General features: G+C 43.8%; 1 protein-coding gene across 1 annotated transcript in view; it reads right to left on the bottom strand.

The window, feature by feature from the left end:
- The window catches only part of Znf618 (zinc finger protein 618), a 147,408-nt gene extending 131,118 nt beyond the window's left edge, over positions 1–16,290 (bottom strand). Inside the window, exon 1 of the mRNA XM_090330482.1 lies at positions 16,235–16,290. Coding sequence (XP_090186608.1) covers positions 16,235–16,267 — 33 coding nt within the window. The 5' untranslated portion in view covers positions 16,268–16,290. The remainder of the gene's footprint in view (positions 1–16,234) is intronic.
- Between the last annotated feature and the right edge of the window lie 1,472 nt (positions 16,291–17,762).

The raw sequence follows: 17,762 nt of genomic DNA, 5'->3' as shown, positions 1-17,762 counted from the left end.
CCAAAAGCAACCCTCCCTAGCTCAGCCTCCTGAGGAGCTAGAATTGCAAAACTGAATTGTTGGGCACAGCTCTTGTTGTTGCTGCTGTTTTGGCTTTTTTTGGGGGGGGGAGGGTTGTATTATTCTTCTGAGATGGGGTCTCACTCACCATGTAGCCCAGGCTGGCCTCAAACTCATAATGTTCTTGACTTGGCCTCCTGAGTGCTAGGACTGTGTTAGCATCACACCGAGCTCTGAATCTGAAAACACACACACACACACACACACACACACACACACACACACGAATCCAAAACACTAAAATTTAAGTATTTTTGAAAGTAAATATTTAACTACCACTACTACCAAATAACTTTAAGCTTAAAAATATGAAAAACTGAAAAAAATAATTTAAAATAAGTATGAGTCAGTATGGCAAAATCTAAAGCACTTTAAAGGGGAGAGGTGTTTAATACTGCAATCAGAAAAGTGAACCAAGTGATTGAACAAGCAACTCGCAAAAGAACAAATACAAGGGGGCCAGGAGTTTGGCCTAGTGGTAGAATGCTTGCCTCGCATGCACGAAGACCAGGGTTCGATTCCTCAGTACCACATACACAGAAAAAAAAGCCAAAAGTAATGCCGAGGCTCAAGTGGTAGAGCTCTAGCCTTGAAAAAGTCCAAGGACAGTGCCCAGGCCCTGAGAAAAAAAAAGAACAAATACAAGTGGCTCTAAAGTGCTTGCCTAGCATGCATGAAGCCTTGGGTTCGAGTCCTCGGTAGCACATACATAAAAAAGCCAGAAGTGGTGCTGTAGCTCAAACAGTAGAGCACTAACCTTAAGGAAAAAGCCCAAGGACAGTGCTCAGGCCCGAAGTTCAAGCTCCAGGACTGGCAAAATAAAAAATACAATATTATGCCATCAGAGGCTAGGACTAGTAAAAGGTAATGTCCAAAATGTGTAAAATATGCACTTGCAATCTCCTACAACAAAGGCACAGAGCAGGTTTGAGAGTCTAGATATCAGACAAATGTGGTGTACATGAAGAATGTAAACCTTGTGACCCTCCCATTGGCTTTCCTGAGGATATAAGCTGATTGATTCCCCTACAAGCCAGAGATGCTGGGTATAAAATTATATTGTTCATAGAATAGACTACAAAATAACAAAAAATCAGAGATGACCAAAGTCCAAGAGGATACTGGAATTGGAGATAGACATACACTAAAAAGACAGTGTTATCAGAAAAATAATAAAGAAGATTTATATACACTAATGATGAAAGATACCTGAGTACAAAAAGGGAAATGAAAGCCAGCTACTAAACAGCATGTGAAATATAATCCCATTTGTATAAAACTGTAATTGTATATGTTAAATATGTAGAAATAACCTGAATAATGATCATCAGAATAGGAACAGTGGTTATCTCAAGATCTGAATGGTTTGGGGTAGTTTTTTAAAGAACAATCTTCCTACTTTTCAGGACTACTTAAATGTATTTGTAATATCAGGGGAAAAAATGGAATTTCACTTGTGGGAAAAAAATGATGGGCACGGGGATGCAACTCTTGGAAAGACATAACCGTCAGAAACCAAAGTGGAGCCTGTCTATCTGGAAAAAGTCCAGGACAAGAAAGCCAGAAAATCCTTAGCTCAAGTCCTGGCCCCAACTCTAAATACTTGAGCTTGGGCAAGTTAGTGGACTGATTTGCATCTCTTGCTTTCCTTCCTGTAAAACAGAGATGCCATTAAATCTATGTGACAGAGCTGTTGTGAGGATTAAGAGCCTTATATTGGGTAAATCTCAACTGGTTTTATTCTCTGTCCCTTTGAGCTCATTATTGAAAGCCCCTAGACAGATGCACCTGGCGCATGTTAGGCGCCCTCAAAGTGTTGGGAGACATGACTAGGTTAGATGGACAGACAGCTAGATGCACAGTCACACAGAAGATCAGACATCTGAAGGATGGAAAATGGGATGGGAAGACGGAGAGGTTGGGAGGCAGATGGATGGAGAGATAAACAAACAGCTAGACAGACAGACTGATGGATGAACAGGAGTGTGGCAACCCAAGATAGCCCATCCATAGTCTCCCATTCTACATGCTGTGTAGTATGCTGACTTCAGCTGGGACATACCTAGCTCTCAACATCACTAGAATGGAGGGAAGTTTCACTACACTGAATTACGATGGATGCTAGGTCAGAATGGGCAGCACTGCGCTTGCCCAGAACATTCCCTCACACTACCCACCCTGTTAGAGCCTCTAGATGATATGAAAGTACAAACGTATATAAAGCCTCCATGACCGAGGCCTAAATCACCATCTGGGGCACAGGTGCCCAAGGAGGCTCAGCTCCAGATCCTAGCAACAAGTGAGAGTGAAGAAGCCCCAGTCACCACAGGGCCTTGACTACAGACACTCTGGGCCAGAACCCACCACCTCCAGCATCAAGCAGCTCCTAGATGATGAAGGATCCATCATAAGCAGTTCAGGCTGTTTTAAGCCACTGAGTCTGGGGATAACTTGTTACAGGGCCACAGAGATCTAACACAAAGAATAAGTTGAGCGTCCATGGCAGGAAGAGGGATAGATACTGGCCAGAGCTCTGCATATGTAGCTCTGGGGTTGGTACCACCTTGCACTAGATACCCAGCTTCATCCTGGGCTGCCAGCCCCTTGCCCTACCCAGCTGTTTCTATTTCCAAAAGGCAACCCTCCCAGCTCCTATTCTCTGACTATCCTCCAGCCTTTAAACAACCTCTAAAACCACCTAGTCTAAGCCCTTCTTGCACAGGAGAGGAAAGTGAGGCTTAAAGAAGGGAAAGACTTAACCAGAACTGGAGAGCAGAAGCCCAGGAAGTTTTTCCCCCACACCCGTGGGGCTCCTGATATTCCTGGGGTTGAGTCCTGACTACACTTCCCACTGCTGTGCCTGTCCCCATTAGGGCATGAGGCAATGCTGCAGTCCTGGAAGGGACATGCCAACACTCTTGGCTGCAAATGTACCTTACATCTGTCTGGGCATAAATTTGCATGCTGAATCCAGGAGGCCCTGGTTCCAAGTATGTCAAACGTAATTAATTACAGCAAACCTTCTGCAACTGTTTTCAAACTCGGCATTAAAGGCTTTGTGCTTGGGGCTGGGGGGGGCAATACCCCCCCTTCCGGTCTGCTGAAGTAAGTGGGGAGCTGGGAACAACAGCCAGAGAGTCCTGGCTCCAAGCTGTGTGAACAGGAGAGGAGAGAGTTTCTACACACAGCTGACACTGATTCAGGACACATTGTTGCAAAGGTGTGCAGCGCATTCAGGTTCACTCAGTCACCAGCTCCACATCCCACACAGGCTAGATTCCCTGATTGTATGATAGGATAAGACCTTACAATTCAATATAGGGTCACCTGAATTTGAATCCAACTTCCACATAACCAGCTATATAACCTTACATGGCTCCTTTCATGTGAGTCTCAAGTTCTTCACACATACATGTGTGTATGTGTGTGTGATTTTCTTATGTGTATAGTGTACATATACATATATTTTTTAAAGGAAAGTGTCAGTGGCTCACACTTGTAGTCCTAGCTCAGGATGTTGAGATCTGTATGACAGAGAGCTAACCCAGGCAGAAAAGTCCCCAAGATTCCATCTGCAAAATAACCAGCAAAAAGCCAAGCTGGAGGCATGACTTACATAGTAGAACACCAACAAATCCAACAAGCAAATTGAAGGAGAGTGGAGAGGCTCTGCATTTAAACTCCAGTAGTCACAACAAGAAAAGAAAAAAAAAATCCCTGAGGTGTTGGGATGTGGTACTCAGTGAGGTGCTAAATGTTTTAACCATGTCTGCCAATAATAAATACTTGACAAATATAGAGTGATTATACTTCGGGGGAGAGAAATAGTAAGGTCTGGGCACTGGTGGCTTATTCCTATAATCCTGGCTTACTCAGGAGGTTGAGATCTGAGGATCAAGATTCAAAGCCAGCACAGATAGGAAATCCCATGAGATTCTTATCTCAACCACCAAAAAGTGGAGGTGTGACTCAAGCTCTAGCCTTGAGCAAAAAAGAAAACCAGGACCAGCAAAAAATAAATAAATAGGAATGTCAAACACTAAAGTGTTTTGATAGAATGTTTTTGATTTAAAAGCAAAACTGTGTAGGAATGAGTTTCCAACATGTGGCTTGTCTCCTTCAGAACACTGAGAGCAGATGTGCTGGGCTGGGAAATTGTACCCAGCGCAGCTCTTCCTGCCAGCTCTGCCCCATGAAGCAGCATGTCCTCTGAATCTTCTAGAAGCCTTGTTTCCCAAGTAACGACAGGGAGAACACAGGAAATTCAATCGCAGCATGGCTTTTGATCTCTCCTTGCCCTCCCCTATGGAGCCCCAAACCCATAGCTTCCATCTTGCCCTAGGTGCCTACACCCAACCAGCCCGTAAGCGTATCCTCATTCACAATCATCAGAAAGACTATACAGGCTTTGGAATTTCTGGGCAGGCAGGAACATGGTCAGGGGGGTTCCTCTGAAGTTTGTCCTACTGGTCATGTTGGATTTACTTTCTTCCAGAGTGCTTTCAAACTAATATTTTAAACCAAGTGGGACACATTTACGTTTTCCCTTGAATTACTAATCCTTACCTCTCGATCCCTCAGTGTGTCTCCTCACCAATTCCCATTATTCGCTCTATTTTCACCAGGTGTTATGCTGAAGTCCATCATCCCCATCATCATCATTATCATCACCACCATCCTCAGTCTCCTGCTGGGATTAGAGTCCCACCGTCCAACAGGGCACTGATGAAACTGCTGGTGACTCTAGGCAAGCCACTCTGCCTCTCGTTGGACAGGTAGGAGGAGGCTGGCTTAATGCTTCACTACCCAATAGAAATAAAGTAGGCTCCACATCTCCAAGTTCCTAGAGGCTGTATTAACTTTTTAAAAATTTAAAGTAAAGGCCAGCCAAGGTGGCTCACACCTGTAATCCTAGCTTCTCAGGAGGCTGAGATCTGAGGATCAAGGTTCAACGCCAGCCTGGGCACAAAAGGACCTGAGACTCTTATCTCAACTGACCTCTAGAAAACAGGAAGTAGGGCTTGGCTCAAGGGTAGAGTGGTAGCCTTGAACTGAAGAGCTCAGGGACAACGCCCATACCCAGGGGTAGGGTGGTAGCCTTGAGCTGAAGAGCTCAGGGACAGCACCCAGGCTGAGTTCAAGCCCCATGACCCACAAAAAAAAAAAAAAATTAAAGTAAAAAGAAACTGGTACAATTAATTTTCATAGTGTGTCTAACTTGAACAAATATAATAATATATTATCATTTCAACCTGCAATAAACATTTAAAAATTAGAACTGATATATTAGAGATTTCACACACACACACACCATTCCTTTAAAATTCCACAAGAACTAAGTGGCTAGTCTGGCTTCACTTGCCAAGAGCCACACAAAGCTAGGAGCTTCCAGAACGGTTTGGCGGTCAGAGGCTCAGATAAACTCTAGTAGACTTTTTGCTCGAAACTCCTCAGATAAAAAGAACAGGCTCTCTCCCAGTAACTTCCACCCCAGGCTAGCAGCACCCAGGGGATGGCTTCCCTTCCCAGAGGCCTCATTTCAGGCCAGTTTCAGTTTTATTTGAGATCAGTTTCACTTTCTGCTTTTCTAGTATCCATTATGAGAAACACCCACATAAACATGCTTAAGTTTTTATAGTTATTTTTCCCAGTTGATGAAATTAAAAAAAAAAAAAACAATTCCCCAGCATGCAAGTCTGTCTTCATCTATTCTCTTTGGACAGTCTAAGTGCTTGGATTATGCTCACTTGACTGCAAAACTCTGAGGCCAAAAGCAATCGAAACACAAATTCCCTACACAATTTTCATCCAATTCAAATTTCCACACCCCTACATTTATGCAGGGGGGCGGAAGATATTGGGCCAGATGACAATTTGGGGGGCAGGACTGGAAACAAAGAGGATGAGTAGCTCCTCAGGCCCATGGTTTTGGAAAGGACACCACAGTGCCTTTGCCAACAAAGCTTCCGACTTCACATATGAGCAGCAGACTGCAGGCCAGCGACTTACTGAGAACCAGGGTTCCCCTCCATGCTACAGGAGTCATTTCACCTCATGGGGGAGACAGCAGGCCCCCACCAAAGCACACAGTGGACCCCTAGGAATCACAGATTGGACCTCTGAACAGCAGGAGGGAGGGGTTTCCTTTCACTACATGGTGGGCAGATTCCCGTTTGCTACAGCTGACTGGCGAGAGCCAGGCATCACCTGACTCCATTTATTCTTTTTAGCTTATAGGAAGTCCATTTTGCTTTGTCAGCCAAAATATTTATATCATTTTTTCTGTCGACTCAATACCGTCCTCACCTCTGCCTCCCTCCTTTTTTAAGGATGCATATGTGTGTGTGTGTGTGTGTGTGTGTGTGTATTTATATACATATATATACGTGCATTATAGCCAACATTCTGCTCCAGGTGTTGGCTGTTCATAGAGCATGCTAGACCCTTTTACTAGTGAGAAGCCTGGCAGAATGCAAGAATGGAGCATACTTCCACTTAGGGAACCAGCAAGGGAAGGCTCAGTGGGAACCCAGTGCCAAGACCTCCTTGCGTGAGGCCACTCACATGAAGGCTGCAGGATGAATGAAGCAAACACCTTAGGAAAAATCCTAGAATTTCAAACACTCTGTGTGTGCCAGTACTGGGATTTGAACTGAGGGCCTGAGCGCTGTTCCTGAGCTTTTTCTACTCAAATCTGGCACTTTACCACTTGAGCCATAGTTCTACTTTCAGCTTTTGTGCTGGTTAACTGGAGACAAGAGTCTCACAGACTTTTCTGTCTAGTCTGGCTTCAAACCACAATCCTTAGATTTCAGCCTCTTCAGTCATCAGTTTTTGGCAAACTTTTTTTTCCCAGTCCTGGGGCTTGAACTCAGGGTCTGAACACCATCCTTGGGCTTTCCTCAAGGCCAGCACTCTACCACTTGAACCACAGCACCACTTCCAGCTTTTTTCAGTGTATTCAGTACCGAGGAATCAAACCCAGAGCGTCGTGCATGCTAGGCAAGCACTCTTACCCGAAGGCCAAACTCCCAGCCCGGGCAAACTTTTTAAACCCTAGACTACTATGTCCAAACAGCATTCGAGGAGGTAAGAAAGGGACTTCTTAAGGCTTGTTGTTTTACATGACTGACCCAACATGGCACTAATAATCAGCAATCAATACTAGTTACAAAAATCAACATGTACCAAAAAAAAATCACCCAATTTACAGAGAGAGCTTCAGAGTTCAAACAATGTTTTATATGTGTCTCTTTTCTGACTGTAGTGGAGATTCTTTCTGGCCCATTTCCCAGATGTAGAAGGAATAAAGATTCAGAAGGACTAAGAAACTCAGCTGTGGTCTCTGAGTGTTTATAAACAATAAACTTGGTACAAACCCAGGTCATCATCGAGGGATCCCAAGACTTGCCTTGTCCTTCCATGGCCATCCAAACTGCAAGGACTAAACACCCCTCTAGTCACTGCCACCCCTGCTGGTCTCTAGCCTCACTCCATGGTCAGGCAGAGAAGCAGGTCAGGCAGCCCAGCTTTGATGACAGCCCCAAGGGTATCTAATTATAACAAGGAAGGGAGGAGCCAGGACATCTCACTATTTCTCAAGGCCACATTAACTTTAATCCCTTTTGACACCATGTATGTGCATATAGCAGGAAAACTACTGGTGGATAAATGAAGAAATCTGAGGTTTTTAATCCCACCTCTCTGCCTATCCTGAGGTTTAGGGCAAGTCACTTCACCTTCTCTCCACAGGCCTCAGTTTCTCCATTTGTGTGTTGGGGGTAGGGGAAAAATAACTAAATCACGAAAATGAACTGGCTTCATGCCGCATGCTGAACTCAACTGAATGTTGGCATCATGCTGACAAGCACTTAGAAGCCAATGCCCAGTTAATTGAAAAGAATGCCACGATTGATTAGTGATGTCTGCCACAGGCATGAAAACAGGAAGTGGCAGTATGTATGTTACCTGTGTACCATCCTGGAAGAGATGATACACAAACAGCACATTGCAAGTGGAAAACACTTTCAGTGGCACAAAGCTTTTATTTTTCTCTTCCACATCTCACAATCCTGTATAGTACTGTATCACCAGCAGCATCATCATTATCACCAGCATTATCATCCCACATTATAGCTAAGAAAGATAAGGTGCAAAAAAATGAAATGCCGGTAAAGACCACAAAATGGTTAAGTGGCGGAACTGAGAGGGGAGCCAAGCCTGTCTCCCAACTCACATCTATTCTTTCTGCCCTTGGAAATACCAATCTAGTATTCTGCCATCAGAGTAAGGGTGTGGACAGAAAGGACCACCACTTTCAAGGCTCTGACTCTTTCCCACTAGCTATCTGCTCCTTGTAGGAGAGAAGGCAAACTTTGGAGACCCACGAAAAGACATGGTAGAAAAGGTGTGCTAAGACAGAGTTCCAGGCTCTCTTCTCAATACAACTCTGAACTCCCTCCACAGCGTGGACACCAAATCAAGACAAAGTGAAAGAAAAAGGGGGAGGGAAAGAGATTGCAGGTAAAGTGACAGCCAATGAACAAAAGCTTGAGGTACCAAGTTTGAGACCCAGTCTTGGACCAAAGGAAAAAAGACAGCAGAGTTTGGAATTCCCTAAGGTCACAGTGCACCCCACATGGCACATGGCACGCTACTTCCACAATTCCTTTGACTGTGAGAGATAATCTCAATTTTATAACCACTTTCTGAAAAGAAAATAAAGGAAGGTGAAAATGCCAAAGGAACCAGCCAGTTGTAAGGCGCAATCTCATTTGAGAAATATGAAACCATGGGGAGGTAAACACCAACAACACATGGTCTGCCATAAGCTGAGACTCCCAGGCTCATTTGTTGAACTGGGCCCCAAAGTGCTCAAAATGATGATAATGTATCGAAAACTTGCAGGAAAAAGACAGGAAAAGAAACAGAATGTTCTCAGTTTTCTCCCACAAATTTTCTTTGGATATCTGGCATCTATAAACCAGAATCTAACCAAAGATAGGGTCTGGCTAGCACATCAAATCATGCCTTTACCTAGTTCAAGCTGAAAGAGGACTCTGTGTCTGCAAACAGTGCCCCTGGGGTCCAGTTCCTCCTCCACTCTGTGGCTTAGAATCCTCTCCTCACAAAAACCCAGGGCACTTGCAGGTGCTTCCACCTCCCAGAAATACCATGTCCTTCTCCTTCCTAGCAGCCATCAGATAATAAACCTGGCCATCTCACGGTGACTCTAATGGCACTTCATCTATACTTTTTTTTAAAAGTCATGTACAGAGTATTACGAAGAGAGGTCAGTGAAACTTTTTTAAAAAATGTTTCCCAAGACACAGTCAAAGGAAGCATTTTCCCATCTAAGAACCCAGCTTGGATTGATGATACCCAAGGAAGCCATGGGTTTCACAGCCAGCTGTCAGAAAAAACTGCTTACTGCTCTCTTAAGAAGACAGTGGCTTTGACCCAATGGATAAAACCAAACTGATCATCCACTCTTCACTTGTCTTAAATTTGACTGGGCTATTTTTCTAAACCTCACATTAAAAGTCATCAAATAGGTATTGAGCTACTACTTACTTTGTGCCAGACCTTACAACGAATAAGCCTTGATCTCTAGCTTGAGGAAGTCACCAGTTGAGCGGAGGAACAGAAAAGCAAATCACCAGCTCTCAGCTGTGATCCTCTGGAGTCCCGATAGTTGAGGGGTTGAGGAAGGACTGGGTGGGAGGTGGGGAGGAAGGATATTAGGTATACCTGGGAAGAGGTTGCTCATCTCAGCAGAAGGGCTTCATGTTTCTCCAGGGACTAACATGAATGAGTGACAAAGGGGCTAGAACATTCCTAGAAGGAGAGCCTTGAAAAGAGTTTGACTCAAGTCTCATCCTAATCCATTTTAAAACAAGGAAAAATGGGTTGGGTTGGGGGTTGGGGGGGGGAGTGTGATACCATCTTTTCATTGCCTAATTGCAATGAAGGTAAGTCACCAAGTATCCAGAAGTACCCAAAGTAGTGTTGGCACAACTCAGACTCCCCAGATGGAGACCCACAGGCCACTGGGTCAAGGGTCAGCTAAACAAATGATGACCGCCTTGAGGACCTCAGCCTGGCTGGTGTTTCACACATCTCCTTTCAATTAATCATGAAACAGAAACAGACCCATCCATCCTCTCCGCCCTGCCCCTCTTTCCAGATGTAAAAGCTGTGGTTTCAAAACCAGAAGTGACTTGGCCAAAGTAACACAAGGTTGGATTTTCAACTCCAGTCTGGCTGACCTCAAATCCAGCTTTCCTTTTTTGCCAACTGGGTGAAGTCAGAAACTTTCTGGGTCTGCCTATTCAATACTTTCAATTAAGAAATGGATTTCTTCAGGAGGGGAAAGGGGAGTTGAAAGGCATCTTTTTCCCCCTGAGGTCCTCCCTCCCCTCAGGCTTCCCCTGGGTCCTGGACACCTGCTGTCTGTTTACATCTTCATCCCTCTTACAGACAACACTTTATTTAGAATCTGTATCCCATCACTGCCCCTCCCTGCCCTTCTCAACTTCCACAGCAAACGGAATATACTGCAAGGTCGTGGGGTTTCTAGCTATTGCCCGTGACTTTCAAGACAGCATGTGACTCAACTCTAGCCCAAGACTGCTTTGGACCACGTAGAAGGGGCTGCATGGATGAACTGGGATCACCACAGAGGCTAAAATGCCATCTGATGGGAAACCAAAAGAATGGAAAGACAACCGGATGAAATGAGTCTGGCCTTGTGCGGTCCAATATGGTGGATACAAGGAAGGGTAGCTCACCACAGGAAACAGGCTAGTTAGAACTGAGACACACCAAAGGAGAAAGATACCCATGAACTTTGAAGACTTAATCCCAAACTCTACCCTCCTCAAAAAAATGAGCATAAAATGTAACATTAGTAATTGTTAATACTGAGGGCATGTTGAAATGACAGTACTGTTAAATACTGGGTGAAAAAAAAAACCTTATTCTTGCTAAAATCAACACTCTCTTATTTTTTTATATACCACTAGATTTTAAATTATATAGATGGCTTGAATTTGTGGTTCAAATTCTCTTTCTATTACAGTGCACTGGTCTGACACATTTAAAGGATGAGGAGACTAAGATAGCCATTGTGAAGTTGTTTAAGAAAACTCATTCATACCAGAAAACTTTCCCCTGGCACCTGGTAACTAAAGTAGAGAATCAAAGCAACTGTGACAGCCAGACAGGGCTAATCTCATCCATACTTTCCATCTCCTTACCAGTAAAAAGCATGAGCAGTTCATTACCAACAGGTAACACCTTTCTGTCCAGTCCACCTAGGCCAGCCAGCTGGAGTTCCTGCCTGAACCCCTATGCAGCTGAGATTTCATTCACAGCTGACCCTCAAGGCCGAGCAAATAGAAATCAAAATAGGTGATCCAGGACATTCTCCCTAGTCAGTGAGAAAAATCAAATTCAAGGAATAAAGCAGTTACAGGGTGCCCCAACACATCCTGGGGGGAAGGAGAGGGAGAAGGAAGGATCATGTAGTCTAGCACCTTTCAAACTCTTTTTACTACTCACATCTCACGTTGCACACGTACACATCCACGCATATACATGACATGTGTACCTATGCTTCGCCAGTACTGTCTCTGTCCCCTTTTTCCTGGATGTGATTTACCAAGCTGCCTTCACCGCCCATCCATGGACACAGCTGGAGAGCCAGCCTGGGCATGGTAATTAAGAGGGGAACTCTTCACTCTTCATTTCCACTGCTGGTTGGGCCACCACCCCCGCTTTCTCCAGAATGTATGGCCTTCTCAACACCATGGTCCAGCTAGCTATATAGCCCAGCTAGCATTGAGGATGAAACCAATTTATTACTATCCTTGATCTGACCCCAAGGTCTCATTTTACAAAAATAATCATCATTTCCTGAGGCTTTGTGAGAAGGAAAAAAAAAAAAGTTCTCTGTCCAAGGTCACACAGTAAGACCTTGGGATGACAAGGACTCCTGAATACTCACAATGCCACATTACACCATGAGGGATAGAACGGACATGAAACATGAGGAGAAGATCATGGAAAACATTAAAAATCTCCTTAGGGTCGTGAAACATCAGCTTGTCTATCTACCTCGAGTGGAACAGAGCAAGGAAGGCCTTGTCACCCCCCAAGAAGGCCAGTGGAAGCCTCTTGCCAAGAGCTGTGTCAAAGGTAGAGGGAAAAAAAAGTGTAGCTGACACTGGAGGAGTTTAAAAGTGTTTCTCAAAGGAAAACAAGCTACGGACTATTTAGCTGCTAAGTGTAGCAAGAGGACAGCCTTACACTGACTAAGCCATCTTTGTGGCTCTCGTGTCAAATCAAGAACTCTTATTCCAGTTCACCTATATACAAGCTTGAAAGTAGAAGCAAAGTCAAGCTATAAAAGCAGGCTCAGAAAATTTCAAATCTTATTAGAAAAAAAAATTTTAAACCTCCTTGGGCAGAAAAGCAAAACATTAAATAATAAGAGTCTCTACTGTGAAACTGAGCATAAATAATCTTGAACCAAAATAATTCAGTCCATCATCAAATTATCACCCCTCAAGTCTCAATCTTCTCCCAATATTTTAAGAGTCTATGATGAATGGACTTCGAGTTAATATAAATTAGATCGTCTACCTATTTCTGTTGACAGTTTTATCTGAAAGAGGAGTTAAGACAGCAAAGGTCCAGGTGAAACTCCATCCAGAGACAGCAATGACAACAAAAGGAAAAGGGTGGGTGAATGCAATCATGACAGCCAAAGTACATAAGTTGAACACACAAACCAGGTAAACTGAGGGGATAGCTGGGGTTGAGAGAGATGGGGGGTAGAATGATGAAAAGAGATGACATGAATCAAAATGCACTGTACTCACAAACTGACATGGTGAGCTGAAACCCCTTTGTACAACTACTTGAAGATAATACTAAGTAAAATAAAATTAAAAAGAAAACAAAAGGAAAGTAGCCTCATCTCCCAACTATATCATCATGCCCTTCAATTTCCTTTACAATAAACATGAGTGGGAGAGACAGGGCTACAGAAACAGAAGTGATTTTCAATTTGAATTTTCAATTCAAGCCCTGGGTTCTTTTTTAAACCATAGACCACGGGACAAAATTTCAGCACAATAGAACGAAGAATTCTGAGTTGTGTGTCAGGAAATTCCAGGCCATACAAAGAGACGTGCCTGCAATATTTTTGTTCCCTGCACCAGAAATAACCTGTTATCTACAACCCCGACTTTTGCTCAGCTGCCTCTACCCGCATCCAACTATCCCGAGTTCAGTCCTTTCTCCATCACTGCTAAACTTGGGCCTACTACCTCCAGGGGCCTCTACAGCCCCTTGGAAATTAGAAATTCCTTGACCGTCCTAGGCTTCGGCCTAAATAATTCAACAGCAAAAATAATTTTTTAATTATGCTACTTAAAAAAAAATCTAATTCCATGTATGTCAGAATGTAGCAAATCAACCCTGAAGGATTTCGTTACTTAAAAAAAATAAAATTAAAAAAATCTCCCAAATGCAATGAAAAATGGGGACCGTCAAAACCATACCATTATCAAATTCATTTCACAGAACCGGTGTCCCTTTAGAAACTTAATTTCCATAAATCAGGACTGGAAAGCTATGGACTAAGCCCAAGACTGAACACAGGGAACTGGAGGCTCCCTAGAAGTCCACCCATTATCTCAATGCCCCTCGTCCCACAGAGTCTACCCAGAAAAATACTACCAATATTCTCCTTTGGGGACAATAAAAAAAAAGTTCTTTTTTTCCTAATGGCTCAAAATCTCCACAATTTCCATCAGACCTTCATTTCTCACAAATTGCCCTTCCTCTTTGGATAGAAGCCTCATTTTCATCTGTCAAATTTCAATTCAGTGTGTCTTCCAAAAAAATTTTTTTGTCATTTTTCTTTGATTCATTTTAAGGCCAAAAATTCCACATGAAATATTGTCTCTACAGATGCATTCATATTCCAGAGGGTTGGGCTTTTGTTTGTATTTTGATTCTATTTTTTTCCTTTAGAAAAAATAATAAATTGTGCTGCTAGAATCAGCTAAATTGGTGTCTTATCCGATTTCTTCAGCAAAATGTTCTACTAGGAAAGAGGGTTTAAAAAATAAAATCAGAATTTTCAGCTCTCTGCCCTTTCCTCCTTCCATCTTTTTTCTTGTTAGGTCAGTAAAATTGTGCTTTTTTTTTTTCTTCTTTTCTTTTTTTTTTTTAAATCAAATCCCCCCACAAAAAAATGATAGAAAACTAATAAATTTTCTTCCCGCGGTCAAAATCAAAAAATAAAAATGTTTAAATACCAAATGTTAATAAATTACCAAGCCCACATCACAATCAAAGAGGCCCTGAAACCAATCTGAATTCTTAAAAATCATCATCATAATAATGATAAAATTTTCAAACTGGAAAAGTAAAAAAGACAGAAAAGAGGAATTTTTCTACCTTACCAAGGATTCTTCAACCCTGTCTTCATCAATTGATTCTGTTGCTTGTCATTAAAAAAAAAAAATGGGCTTCCGTGAGCCCACTGTTAGTTTTTTTCATAGTAATGTTAATTATGCATATCTTATTTTAATGGCGGTCTCCCCTACAAATCTGTGGGCTACTCAATTTGTACAATATATAAATTGACATTTCTTTCTTCTCTACTGAATATGGCTTAACGAAGATTCATGACATTTTCTAGATTAAAAACAACAACAAAAAAGAAATGCCTAGACCTTTCAGGAAACAAAATCAGAAAACAGTCATAATTACTACATCAAAACAAAACAAAAAAATAAATTCATACACAAAATCCTATCAATACAGAAAAAAAGGACAGGATTTCACTTCAACTTTTTCAGCTTCTAGTTTTTCTTTAGAATCTTAGATTTAAATATAAAATGCAAATACAAAATTTAAAAAAAAAAAAAAACACCCTACAATTTCTGGGTGTGTCCAAAGCAAACATTTTAAGGTCCATTTTCTCTTTTAAATCCTTCCTCCTTGGAAATGGAAAAACTTTAAATATTTCCAAATGGTAAAATTAGACATTTTTTTTTGCCCACTGAGCTAACCAACTTCCAAATTGCAATGAAGTACAATTTCTAATTGCTTCATAAAGCCAATTCTCCCAGTTTTCCCTGAAGTCTACAACTTCTCTCCTTTCCTCATTCCAATTAGTTTTTTTTTTCTTTTCTGAAACTAAAATGAGTCGGGGAGCCAAACTGACTTTGCTGGGGGGGTGAGGGGGGGGTCTTTTGGCCTTGTCTCCTTCCAAGATCTGAATTCATTCAAATTCCAGCTTAATTTTCATTTACATATTATCTGGATTTGCCTTCAGAAATAAAAATTATCTCCATGATACTGCAAAGATCAAAGTGAAAATTTTCACGCCCAAAATAAAGGAGGATGGGAAAAGAATTCTTTACCCCTTTCATTACCTTGCAGGGCAAACTTTTGAAAAAATAAGAAATAAAAAAAAATTTATTTCTTTTCAATTTTAATTTCTTTTTTTTTTATTTACAAAATAGTATCCTCTAGGTGGCGTCGTTTTAATGGGAAAAAACTGCCGTTTGAAGAAAAATTAGAAAAAAAAATTGAGAAAAAGGAAATATGGCCTAAAAAAAAAAAAAAAAAAGATTGTTGCACAGATGGGGGGGCTGGTAAAGGAAGATCGCCCCGGGAGGGGTTCGTCGGGGACCGTGGGCGCAGACACGGTCAGGGGTGGGGGAAATCGCAAATTTGGAGGGGAGGAGGAAGAGCTGGAAGGGGTTACATTTTTGCAAAATGTGAATTGTCCAAACTGAAATGGCTGCTCTGTTCTCTCGCTGCTTTGTTTTCTGGGCTCCAGTCCGAGCCTGGGGCTTCAGGGGGCGCCGGGTTAGGGGTCCCCCCCCAAGATCCTCCCTCCTCACCGCCCCCTCCCTCCTCCCGCCCCGCAGCTCCCAGTGGCTAGGGGTGTGGGGGGGGCTTCCCCGAAGCCCGGACCCTCTCGTTTGTGCCCACAAAAAGCCCCACGAACGTGCCAGGCACTTTGCATCCCACCGAGCCGGCGCTCCGGCGGCGCCCGCCACCCGCCCCCCCCTTCACCGGGGCCCCCCGGGGTCTCCCCCTGCGCCCCCGGCCCCGCGCGCGGAGCTGCCCCCGGCCCCCCGCGTACCTGCGGAGCCGCCGCGCCGCCCGGCTGGCTCATGGGTCCGAGCGGGAGGAGGCGGCCCGGCGCGTCTGCTGCTCCGGGCCGGGCTGCGCCGCGCCGCGCGCACAATGCCCGAGCCGCCGCCGCCGCCGCCGCCGCCGTTGCCGCCGCCGCCGCCGCCGCTCCCTCCTCCGCCCGCCCCGTTCGGGCCCGGGAGGTGGGGGGGGCGGGGGCCAGGGGCGCGCAGCCCCCACCCGGGCCCGCGCAGCCGCCCCTCGGGGGCGGGCGCCCCCCCCTCTCCTGCGCCCCGCGCTGCCCCCAACCCCCCCACCCCTTCCCGCAACGGAGCCTCGGCCTCGGCCTGGGCTGCACACAAAGCCGCTGGACCTCCGGGGAGGGGGCAGGGGCCCCCCAAACTTTCCTGCGCCGGCGTGCCCCCCACCCCAACTCCGCCAGCCCCCCTTGGAAATGTCATTTGCTCCTTGAGGTGGAGGGGGGGAGAGTTTGGGGAGCTGCTGTGATGGAACGCAAAGGGTTAAGGGGGACTGGTTTACCCCCTCCCCACCCCCAGAATAAAATCAGATTGCTCTTTTTAGATAAAAGTTTTGAAGGCCTCGTAGAGGTGTGGGGACCATGGCTGTGCCTTCACCACCCAGTACCTGGGAAATGGCAAGTTTGAAGCAGGGGTCTTCTGTCTCACAAGAAGGGTTGGGAGGGGTGGGTTTCTCTTGCTCTCCTCGCCTGGGAAAAATGGATTTTAAAAAATAAGTATTTGAGGAGCAGCTTGTATATGAAGCAACTATTTTTACCTAGCCCTGCCAAAGATTTTTTTTTAATCATTTATTTTTCAAAAGCTTGGAAAATGGGTCCTATTAGAACAGTGGAGGTTGAAGGTTAATGAGAGGTCAGCCCCTCCTCCCATTACTCTCAATCCTGTGTGTTTAGAAAAGAACACATTCTTAAAACTACTAAGATGGAGGACATTTTTTCCCCCAACATCCTAAACAATTCTTTATTTCATTTTAGGAACTCCTTCCTTATGACTTTGGAAGATTTTAAAAGGTCGTGTTTTGTTTTGTTTTGTTTTCTCTCTTGTTCTCTTGCTCCCTGAAAAACTTTTCTTTTTTTTTAAATTAAACGTGATGGCCCTTTCCTACATGAAGACAAGAGAGGATACTGAGTTCTTCATACATGTCCAATTTTAGAATATAAAGTTAAAGAATGGTCATCTACAAGATGAGCTGAACCAACTATCTTTATGAAGAAATATGAAGGCAGCTTTTCAGAAATAACATCTGAAATGAAGTCTAATAGATGCCTTTACTCGGGCCCCATCTTTGTTGGGGTTTGTCTTTTGTTTTTTTAATATTTCTTGAAACAATAGAAACAAAAGAATTAAAGAATACTCCTTACCACTCCCCCAAACAGTTATTTTTTTTCTAGATACTCTTTCCCTGCAGAGTTATTCTGTGAGAATTTGGCTTTATGGGGGAGAAATAAGAAAATAAGATTAGGAAACACAATAACACACACACACACACACACACACACA

This window comes from Megascapheus bottae, chromosome 3 (genome assembly GCF_031878675.1).
Source record: "Megascapheus bottae isolate mThoBot1 chromosome 3, mThoBot2.hap1, whole genome shotgun sequence".
NCBI lineage: Eukaryota > Metazoa > Chordata > Mammalia > Rodentia > Geomyidae > Megascapheus > Megascapheus bottae.
This window is presented reverse-complemented; position numbering and strand designations above follow the sequence as displayed.